This window comes from Diadema antillarum, unplaced genomic scaffold (genome assembly GCF_040938485.1).
Source record: "Diadema antillarum isolate AM-2024a unplaced genomic scaffold, OU_Dant_1.0 seq00000657_RagTag, whole genome shotgun sequence".
NCBI classification, from domain to species: Eukaryota; Metazoa; Echinodermata; class Echinoidea; order Diadematoida; family Diadematidae; genus Diadema; species Diadema antillarum.
This window is the reverse complement of record NW_027271569.1, coordinates 356,387-368,567: the sequence shown is the minus strand read 5'-3', so window position 1 is coordinate 368,567 and position 12,181 is coordinate 356,387. Positions and strand designations below refer to the sequence as shown.

General features: G+C 37.9%; 1 protein-coding gene across 1 annotated transcript in view; it reads left to right on the top strand.

Moving 5' to 3' along the window:
• The first annotated feature begins 1,096 nt into the window (after positions 1–1,096).
• Positions 1,097–12,181, top strand: part of LOC139736592 (globin-like) — a 66,689-nt gene continuing 55,604 nt past the window's right edge. Inside the window, exon 1 of the mRNA XM_071647338.1 lies at positions 1,097–1,698. Within this exon, the coding sequence (XP_071503439.1) occupies positions 1,508–1,698 (191 nt within the window). The 5' untranslated portion in view covers positions 1,097–1,507. The remainder of the gene's footprint in view (positions 1,699–12,181) is intronic.

The window sequence follows — 12,181 nt, the reverse complement described above, 5'->3', positions numbered from 1 at the left end:
CCCGTTACGATTGATGTTTATATGCTGTAAAAAAAACCACACTCTTGACACGACTGCATTTTCTGTACTTCTTTGTGAACCATTCACATTTACAAGTTACATTTAACGTGTTTCTACTGAACGTTATAAATGCGAGGTGATGCTGGATACAATTACCAATTCGCCGTGATGCCAGATGATAAAAGGTGTCCAGTAGAACTACGCACAATAACCCAACTTTTTTGAAGATAATTTTATGTCAATGTGGGGCTTCACTTTTCAGACGTATGTGTAGTAAATTCCGTTAGTTAAGAAAAAAAAAAATGATTACAGCAGAATAAGTTTGAAACATTTCGCATAATATAATAAAGCATGAAGATAATGTATATTATTACTGTTTTTCAAGGTTGAAATCGTTTCTGGGCTCACAATTACAGTAAAATTAACAATCTGATCTGTTTGTGTGGTTGTTGTTTTTTTTTTCTGGCTCACTAAATGAAGAAGTAAGGGAACATTAGCGCACCAAATTCTATGTGCGTTTCTTTGCATAATTAGACCAGGTGTTTCTGATAACAGAGAGGGTCCATGAAAATAGAGAATTGTCGTGCCATGATGTGAGTGTGAAACTCTCACAAGAGGTGAGGAAAAAAGGTAAGAAACGTTTGCAGAGCAAACGAAATAAATCGATGAAGTGTTGGATGGCACAGTGTGATGTGAGCAAATATGAAAACGCTGTGAGTACGCACGTATACGCACACACGCACACACACACACACACACACACACACACACACACACACACACACACACACACACACACACACACACACACACACACACACACACACACACGCACACACACACACACCACTGTGACACTCAGACATGGCATGTATGCGCATCGCATGCAACACTCGCCTTGGAACGGAGTGCTCGAATGCATGCAGTGAGTGAGAAGCGAATATTGACGAGCATCATCTTACATCAAAATGCACCCACGCAATTTACCGTGTGGGTCCGATTTGCAAACTACAGCGGGGCGAGCGCTCAGTGGATAGCGGACCTGCTCACCAAAACAAGGTTGTAACTCGCTCGTTTCGGAGATCCGCTTCATCGCTTCACTCGTGCGGAATACGTGTGAATCTTAAAAACATTGCAACAACGTGATAGTTTGGGCGTTTCGTATCATTAACGCTGCCATCGTCAAATGCTAGTACTTGAGTAGTCGAAAGCAGGGAATCTAAATATCTGATTAGTTCTCTCCTTGCTATGTAGACCGTCCTGCGTGATATATCTTTTGACTTTGTTTTTGCTTTATGGACCCGTTGGCTATCGGAATATATACCTGGATTTGGCGTTTCGATACTTCATCATAACAGAGAGAAAAACATTCTGTCGGGTTAATTTTCTGGTATTCGCGATAAGGTGTGCATTCTAAAACTTATCGCCGTTATTGCTCTGGGAATAAAAATCATGCCGTCAGTTCTGCCATGAAATACCAAGTGTAGAATCGCGATTGCGGCGTATCATGGGTTGTTCTTCGTCTACGGCAGACGTGAAACGAGGTGGGTACTCTAACGGGAAGCTGCCCGAGCCGTGCGCCCCACCGCCGACGGATCCTCGCCTGCCTCTCACGGCGCGACAGAAGTTTAGCCTGGAGAAATCTTGGAAAGCAGTCCAGAGGGACATGGAGGGAGTAGGGATGAATACGCTCCTAAGGTAAATATGTCATCTACTCTAGATGTTGAAGTCTGATTGATATACGACAAGGCTGGTAACTCATATTTCTTTGAGGTTTCATCATGATCAACGATAATCATAGTCTCCACGTCCAAGAAAACCCATTTCTGTATTCCAATAATCTATTACGTATAACATAACCGTATAAGTGCGATTTGTGATATATCATTATATATAAATGACACACACTTTGTGGGGCTGCGTATGTTTGAGTTTATGCAGAACAACAAGTGTGTGTGTGTGTGTGTGTGTGTGCGTTCAGTATGTATGCAATTATGATCTTATCGAAACATCATCCCCATGCAGTAAAGGGCGTATGATTTTAAAGCAACATACGAAATACTCCCTCGATCTCGAAAAACTATTCCATACTGAAATTTTTCTTAAACTGATATATTTCTTAATAGAAAAAACAAAAACAAAATCCGTATGAAGGCCCTTGAGGACAATTTTCATTTCCATTTTTCCCCAAGCGCGATACAGCAGTATCGTACAATTTATAAGGTATGGAGTACATAATATTTTTTTTCCTGTATCAATATCACAAAGTTCGTATATTTATAGTTATATTCTGTATTTCAGCTAAACATGTCCTGATCTGTATCAATGCGCTTAGAAACGCCTGTGTGAAATGTTTCTTATTATTATCATTATCGTCATCATCATCATCATGACATATTATCATTATGGTTGGGGCCATGGCTACTAGTCGTTGGTTTGCATCATTTTACTCATTAAACGACAGGGCAGTCTTGCCTTCTCATCGACAGTACCCCACCCCTCCCCCTCTGTTTCTCTTTTTCTATCTCGCTTTGTAAATAAGATGGGTTCCTTAGTTCAACTTGCCCGAGTATCTCTCTAAAAAAGATCGAGTGAAAATTTTCACTCTAAAAAGAGTGAATACAAAAAAGAGTGAATTTCGAGTGAAATTGGAGTGAATTTTGAGTGAAAATGCTCATTTTCACTCATTTTGAAAAATCTTCGAGTGATCCCTGACGTCACTCCAAAATGAGTAAAAATGAGCATTTTCACTCAAAATTCACTCCAATTTCACTCGAAATTCACTATTTTTTGTATTCACTCTTTTTAGAGTGAAAATTTTCACTCGCTTTTTTTTAGAGAGATCTTCTGGTCATCCAGACTTGTATTTCACTGCATATAATATGTGAAGTTCCCTTGTAATTCAATGGCTGAATTTTGAATGGTTATGGAACAACTTACGTTCACCTGCAATGGGCCACTTAAACATCAAACACAGGCACCGTTGTACCATTATGCTAACAACAAACAAATCGCAGCTATTGATATCTTATTTGGTAAAGATAATGAAGACGCGATTTCATTAAAAACAGGTAACTATTAGTAATCTAGCTCCATATGAAATTTAAATGAGGTAAGTTGTTTTTACAACTCGTATTTTCCCATGTCAGCCATCTTTGGCCAATCCGCAATGTAAACAATGGATGTAACTGGGTGTATACGAAGTAGATTATAGAGAAAGAATCCATACTGATAATGAGGAGTCAACACATTACATGGCGATTGTAAATCATACTCCAAATAATATTCTCATCCATAACTGTTAATAATGATACTTTTATATGCTTGCGTCTAATACTAAGTAGCCTATATGCAATCAAGATTTTACTGTACACATGCGGCGTTGCCATACCGTTGGCGGGTGGGTAACTCAATGATATACAGTGTCGGTAATGCCATGGTAACAACAAAACGTGACTATCGGTGGAATCATACAACGCTCGACGACACGATCTTCAGTAACTCGATAGTATAGCCGTCATAATGAACCCTCGCAAGGTGGATGCGCGCGCCCACAACGTCACACACCGCTTGTTATTAATGTGCGGTCGATTATAATCATCATTATAATTATCATTTTCAATCTTGCGACCGCAGACTGGTGTGGCGTGGAAGATAGCTTGACCCCAGTGGTTATCTCCAGTGTAGGTCATAGGACAATTGGTCAGACATAAACAATCAAGCATGCAGTCAGTAGAAATGTAGACATTATTGATTTGAAGCTGTGAGTCTCGCATGGGACGCGCTGCTTCGCCGTCGGACGCTGTCCAACGAACATGTCAACACCGACGACGGATTCCTCGTCTTCTCCCCTCCCTAAGAACTGAGCAGGCATATTCTACGATATATTTCCGTTGTCCCGAACGGTAAACAAACAGAGGGGGCATGAGGTCAGAATTTGCGATGCTCGCTTCGTATACTAGAATAATATGGACATATCGATGCGTCGATGCGGTTTTTTTTTTAGTATTTGCATTGAAGTTCCCGTCATACTTGTATGAGCAGGCACGATGTGCTCCGTCTTAAAGATTCAGAATTGAAACGCTATATTATTAGAGTCGCTTCTATTTCAATTCACATAGCACCATGGGTAATCTATATACAACAGTCTGCGGAAATACAAGGAACAGCTTTCAAAAGTGACTTATTTATCCCAGACAAGTCATTCAGTTTAAAGCTTGTCCCGAGTGAAAACTAACACAATATAATTATGAACATAAGCCCGATAGAATCCCATTTTCTTTGCTCATTTTTCCACTAATAAATGATATTCATTTCTGGTCAGTTTCCTTCTGTTTGCGTCTGTTACAATATATGAACAGTTACAGTTACTCACGTGTTTAGTTAATAAACTGGCGGAATATAAGCAATAAAAGCGAAAGATAACCTCTATCCCCACCCCCCCCCCCACCCCAAAAAAGAAAATTAAGTAAATGAATAAATAAAATGGAGGGGGATGAATATACACGAAAGAGTCGATGTCACCTTCTGTTGATTATGACTCAGCAAGGACCCGAGCGAATGATATCGAATGAAGTGACTTGCGCGCTTGATTTCTTTCCTCTGTCTTCATCTAAACAATACAACCCAAAATACAAAATAGAAACAAAAACAAACCCCACAAGCTCCACGACAAGATAACATATCAATATTGCTCTTTCACCCAATTTCTGAATGGCAAAATTGTATCTGCATTGCACAACGGTTCAATTTTCTTTTTTTTTTATTTATTTTTTTGGTTGCCTCTCCGTGTAATCTGTATTATCGATTTGTGATGGATACAACAACAAACTATATAGCCAAGCTAGTTTTTCTCGCACGAAAAACGGGACGATTTGGAGGTTAGACTTGAAATTAGTAACGTTTAGGTGAAGGTAGATTTGCTACCTCAAACAAAGAATATATGGTAATGATATATATATATATATATATATATATATATATATTATATATATATGTGTGTATATATATATATATATATATATGTATATATGAAGAGTTTATTTGCAAAAGGGGTTAGATCCACTTTTAGTACTTTAGAGAAAAATAGGTTTATTTGTGAGAATTTGTACACAAGTGTATGGAAAATCTAAATGTACTTTTGCAATAATTTCTATTCAAATGGTTGTATGCAGTTGAAATTTTCACTGTAGCTAACTCAACTGGAATTCTGTGCAGTAATGGTAATAACTAAATTGTCATCAAAAATCGATCCAACCCCTTTTGCAAATGAGCTCTTCATATTATATATATATATATATATATATATATATATATATATATATATATGTATATATATATATATATATATATATAGCGAAAACTTTGAGCAAAGAAAATGGGTTTTCATCGGGATTCGAACCCGAGACCTCCGGATTACTAGACCGGTGCTCTACCGACTAAGCTATTGAAAGTCCTAGATCTGTGTTCGTCCCAAACCCTTAACTCTCTTTGCTCGTGTGGTCAGAAGCTATAGTGTGTGTATGTGCGCCACACACACACACATTAACCTGACATAAACCCAAATGATGTAAATCAACTTTGGAATAATGTGAGGGATCACCGAAGCGATGCAGCTTTTTGTAATATATTTTGAAACAAGGAAGGAGAAACTGACCAGAAACAATTGTAATAATAAATAGCGAAAACTTTGAGCAAAGAAAATGGGTTTTCATCGGGATTCGAACCCGAGACCTCCGGATTACTAGACCGGTGCTCTACCGACTGAGCTACTGAAAGCCCTATATATATATATATATATATATATATATATATATATGTATATAATATCACGGAATCAGCATTGTTTAAAAAGAATCAACATTTTCATTGTTGACTTTGGTCGATATCGTGTTTCTCTGTCGTGTTCCTTTCTTTTTGTATGAAGCAGAATTCGCGCTCAACACAACGCAAAGTTATATAGTCACAATGTTGAGAATGTTTGATGAAAACACGTTAGATATCATATACGAGAATCTATAACTCTTTCCTCACGACGGCATGTAAAGATAGCAAGGGAATATCTATGTGTGGCTTACATACACACAAAAACACACACACACACACACACACATACATATATATATATATATATATATATATATATATATATATATATATATATATATATATTTATTTATTTATTTATTTATACATATATGTATAAGATAGAAAGAGAAAGAGGGAGGGGGACGAGTAAGATATATTGTTCAAAAAGTGCAGCACGATCTAGCTGGAAAGCGATTAGCGTCATTCTCCAATGCCATGCTCAAGTATCGTCGCTATACCATTACGATGCTTCTCTGAAATTGAACGAGTATGCATGCAGCAATTCCTTGGCTGCCTATATACTTTAAAGGATTACCTCTTATTGGCACCCAATCGACCCCGAAGGTTATTTCTGGTAACTTCGTCCACACCTGGTCCAGAGAACTAATTGCTAAAAGTAACGGCGGCTCTCACTTGGCAAATCACAAAACACCTGGGCATGTGAATTATTAATGCCACTCAATGTGTCGGCTAATAAATTACAGACTTGCGATCAACGTGAACTACATCTTGCCATCTACCGAGGTTTATATTGTCAAAGGATTCTCGTCGACTTTTTGTCTTTGTCCCTGTCTGTGGAATAAGCTTCTGTGTCTTATTCAACTCTCTCTCTCTCTCTCTCTCTCTCTCTCTCTCTCTGTATATATTATATATTTGTGTGTGTGTGTGTGTGTACATATATACACAGTTTATACTGTATATCTTCTCATATCCCTCATTCTGAATAAATTTTCACAACTGATATTATTATTGTTCATAGCAACAACCAGATAATTACGTCGCTTTAAATGCTTTAAACTGTGTTCTGATTTTTTTTTTATTAAGCAGCAATTGTTTGTACAAAAGGCAGAGAACAAAATTCCTAGGGTTGAGTTTATGAAGAAAAAAGTCGTTGAATATTATGCAGATGAGAAATACATTTGTTCTGTGTCGGGTACTCTTAACAAGCTTAATTCAAAGTGGCAGTCACTTCAACATTTGTTTGAACGATAACGAGAGAAATGTTAAGAAAACCGAGATTATGGCTGAAGATTATGAGTTGTGATATGTCGACATTGAGACAATAAAATAAGTCATGGCTAAACAGTTTAGGGGGAAAAAAAGATTATTATGTCATGGTATCCACATAATACTCTTTCGGCCTGTCTGGAAAAAAGAAAAAAAAAACAATATAGAATTTCTACTACCAGAGGTTCTTTCATCCTAACTTTATAAAGGGAGCATTCTGTGACGTATGTTTGGGGTTTTGTTTCGTTGTGTATATTTTTATCACATCTCACCAGGAAAAAAAAATCATGGTCACGTCCACCTTGTGAGAGGTAGATGCCCTCCTTTACTATCCGCCCTACTTTTCGTAAAAGTTCGTCCGAAGGTGCCATTTTGGCTCCACGGGGGGAGCACGACCGTGTCTAAACGATGGGAATCAATAAAGACTCTTGGAATCCTGTTTATTATGTCTGACTGCTCACGGTTTCCAGTGGTCGCTTTAACATTCAAGATCATCATTTTTCAGGTCAAAAGTTCGAGTGATTACGATTAATTGAGACCATCGATTTACCAGGTGAGTTGCATCGATAGGCAGTATATCGTAATAAATCAAGTCGCCGAATGGTTAAGAGGAGCTTCTGTTGCATTCAGCTGTGCGCAGTTGGGGCCACTATGAAGACCGTGGCCGGTATTGTAAGACTTGCCGCGAGGAGAGCGTAGGGTGAAAAAGTAAACCCGGCGACGGCCTGACACACGCGGAGAAGCTGCTGATGTGATGCAAAATGCCCTACATGTGCATCTTCATTCCCCAGAGGCATTCATCTTCACGCTCACGTTTCCGAGCATATCGATTTGAAGAGAACGTGTCGGGGTGTGATCTTACACCGAGTGCAGTGCACACATCGGCGACGGCGCGTGTTTACGACCACGCGTCCCCTCTGTTCTCCTCGAGTCTCTATCTCTCTCTACTTCTCTCCCTCTCTCTCCCTCCCTTCTTTCTTTCTCTCTTTCTCTCTCTCTCTCTCTCTCTCTTCCTCCTTAAAGGTGATGCGAAGATGATTAATTTTCACGAAATTCGATCTAATAAGCCGCTGAAAAATAACGAAAAGCGAAGCCGTGCTTCCACGCACATAATTAAAGATTATCGACAAAAGAAAGACAAAAATAAGCATAAAGTCATAATAGCGTAATAACTGGAAAAGAAATAGGTTTCGAGGCTCGAGACTCTAATGATTCATCTGGAAGAGCAGTTAGCTTGACGGCGCATTATTTTCTTTCTGGGAAAGAGGAGGGACGTGGTATGGGAGGATCTTCCGCATGATAATTATGACACCCTTTATGGAACGCCGCTTTGTTTAGTTTGATTTATGGTGAACGAGACTGAGAACAACTTGCAGAATGATAATAGTATATCTTTTGCGAGAGAACGTCAACATGACTATCACGCCTCGTAAGGTTTCATCTAAGTATGTACTCATACTCATACTCATACTCATACTCATACGTCAGTGCAAGTGAGTGGTATATACCAACGATCATACGAACGTTCTTGGGAATGCGGGAGGAAAAAAGGAAAGAAAAAACCTTGAATCTTTGTAGTGCCAGCTGCTTCTATAGTTATGTAATATACTGTATGCACACCATAATTGTTCATTCATCTTTACATATCTGTGTACACATCTTGTGAGATTATTATGTAGAAATGTAGGCCACTTTATAGGAAAGTATCTTGACTATGATCTCTTCTCTAACATGTCCTGATCTGATTTTCCCGTCAGACATCAACAACTATGAAATATGATAGAGCGTTATTGTCAAAATATTGACCCATTAACATACTCCTTGATGAAGAATTAAGTAATTGATACGTATATGCATGTATACACATGCTTGTATCATATATTATATCACGTCTATGACATCATTTTACATGTATGTATATCATATTATATAGGCTTATTCAATCTATGTTTATCTCTCCTTCCTGTTTTGTTCTCAGTATCTACGCTGTTTCCCATCGTGCCTTGTGAGATATGATAAAACAGATATATCAATCGAAGAAAACTGTTCAATGCTAACATCATTAAGTTTGGATACGCATTTAATATTGGTCTGGGTTGGCAAGACAGAGACGGAACTAGTGTGCATATACTCGTTGGAACATAACAGCGATATATGCATCATTGTGGTTTGATTTATTCATTCCGAGATGTCTTTTGTTACGTTGGTTGGGTAAATCATTCCTAATTCACTTACATAATCTCATGTATTGCTGTCATCATCCCCCCCCCCCCCCCCCCATATCAATCTGATTGCGTTTATAAATCTAAAGATAAGTTTTGTTCCTCTCTTGGATCGATTTTAATAAGTTAGGATTCTTGTATCATGTCCATTTTGTTAAGTATACGTGTACGTGTTTTCTCCTCCTGTAAGTGTAGAATACAATTTACCGACCCTAAGTCCCTCGATTTATGCTTTCGGTTACACTATGAGTTGCAGAGAGGATTCTTGGCAGAACAAACACGACAAAGAACCGATTTTGTTTCTATATTTGTTTGCATGTGGCATTCAGAACTGTAGATAGATACTAAAGCGTGTGTGCGGTTTAGTGAAATTTGATTAAGTCTTGATTAAATAGATTTGCTTAATCTTTTTCTTTTTTTAAGGATGAGAGATTCATGATTACAACACCAGCAAAAGTTGATTATTCAATGTCTTTTTTTTGGGGGCCTACACAAATGCCCCTTTCGTTCATACAGCAATAAAAAAGCGCAAAAGTGCTTGAAAGTAATTTACTTCTGACCTTGTCAAAGAATGTGCTTGAATATGATAATTCTCATTTTCCCCCTCTGCTTATCGAGGTCATTTTAGAGAGTATTCAGAGTCAGAATCAACGTCGCATCAACAGGATTTGGGGATAATTTCGGAGATACGTTGAGTTTGTTGAGTTTTCTGTTTCATCTCCCATAGAGGGAGAATTTGATAGTTAGTAACCAAAACATGTTGCGGAGAAAGTTATTGGAGTTAACCTTTTGCTTACCGAACCGGCGATTACTCCATCTTGGAGGCAAAGGGTTATGCTGATGATACGTATTTGATTAAGACATTAAGCCCCATCTTTTTTTTTTTTCAAGCTGAGCACTTGAAATTTTCTGTTTATGTAGTTTCGTGTAACAAAATGATTAAGTCGCCACTCAAACTGAAGGTTTACAAGATATCAGAGCCATACTTTAAGATTCCACCATTCTACAGTTTGCCAAAGGACAAAACTCTCATTACACTTTATATGATCCGTTAAAAACGAACATTTCCTCTGCAGTCGTGTTTTGATTTCACTGTAGGTATCCAAAAACAACATTCTCCGTATGGGCAACGCATTAAAGGGATCGTAATAGTTTTGGTTGAAACCTAATTTCAGGTTTCTAACATTTTGGGGTGAGATAATGGGAAACATCTTATAAGATATGAAAGAGCAGGTAATTATATGAGGAATTCAACGTTTGTTTATTGAAAATTGGTTTTGAAATGGCCGAGATATCCAAAAAGAGCAATTCTAATAAAGTGTGGGACCCATATTTTATTACGATCACTTTGTTTTACTTTGTTTTTGGGTGTTTCAGTCATTTCAAACCCGATTTTCATCAAATAAACTTTGAATTCCTCTCAAAATGGTATGCCTGGTACCATATCGTAAGTGATTTCTTGTTATTTTACAAAAAGTTAAAAGCCCAATTCTCATCTCCACCAATACTGTACCATCCCTTTAAGTTTGTTTGCAACCCTCCAACGCTAATACGCATACTCATAACGGGCACAGTAATTCCTGATACAAGTCTGTTATAGGATCTGTCCCGTTGAATTGAGATATTTCGTTATCTATCCTGCTACAGGGATTCTAATCGACAGGGTAGTATGTCTGCCTTTTAGATTCCCCAAATGAGGTGCAGGGGCAGATGAAAGCGGGACAATACAATTAATTTTCAGAGCTCGGTGCGCTTCATGCTGTGCAATCATGGTAACATGTGTATATGGCACAGTGTTAGTCTGTTTATTGACTGTGGCTGGAGAGGAAATGAAAAAGAAGTGATAGGAATATATGCTATAGTCATGAGGGATATAATTATGTTGACATACAATGGTCGCCATGGCAACGCGCGTGCCTTTTCGCTAAACAGCCAAACGCAATTAGCGAAATTGAAGAGACAGTGACAAGAGGCGGAGAGGAGACAATAATGATAATGATGCGTTGAGGCCGTTGAGGACACTTTTAACCAGACAGGACCGTTTTCTTGCAATCTCTCTCTCTCTCTCTCCACACACACACACACACACACACACACACACACACACACACACACACACACACACACACACACACACATATACACGCATATATATATATATATATATATATATTATATATATTATACACACACACACACACATATATATATATATATATATATATATATATAGATATAGATATATATATATATATATATATATATATATACATACATACTCTCCTCTCTCTTGCTTCTCCTCTTTTCTATCATTCAAATATCTATATAGTCAGTATTTGCAGCATAATGTCGGGTCTTCCATGGCTCAGATAATAATGATAATGATGCGTTCAGACCCCACTAAGAACACATTTATCACCAGAAAGGATCGGTTTGTTGTTGTTTTTTTGCATTCTCCTTCTCTTCTTTCTCTATCTTCTTCTTCTTTTTCTCACTCAAATATTATCAGTCATCATTTTGCCAGATAATCCAGAACCTGCCGTGGCTCACTCTACGGCTTCAAAACACCACCCTTCATGTGGTAAAGGAATCAAGAACGTCTCCACATACTGATGATGACTTCCAAAATTATGAATAGACAAACGTTAGGCCCTCCTATTCAAACATGACTAGATAATATCCTTATTTGATTTTTGCTGTGTCAAAACCAATAAAATCTAAAAAACACGACGTATGCAATTTCCCAGAACTAAACGCTGTAGTTGTTTAAAAATAGAGTTGATATGTGTTAATCTTAAATAAACGACCGTCTACTGACGTAACTACGGTGAAAATTATTGGAAATGACAAAAACAGCTTACACA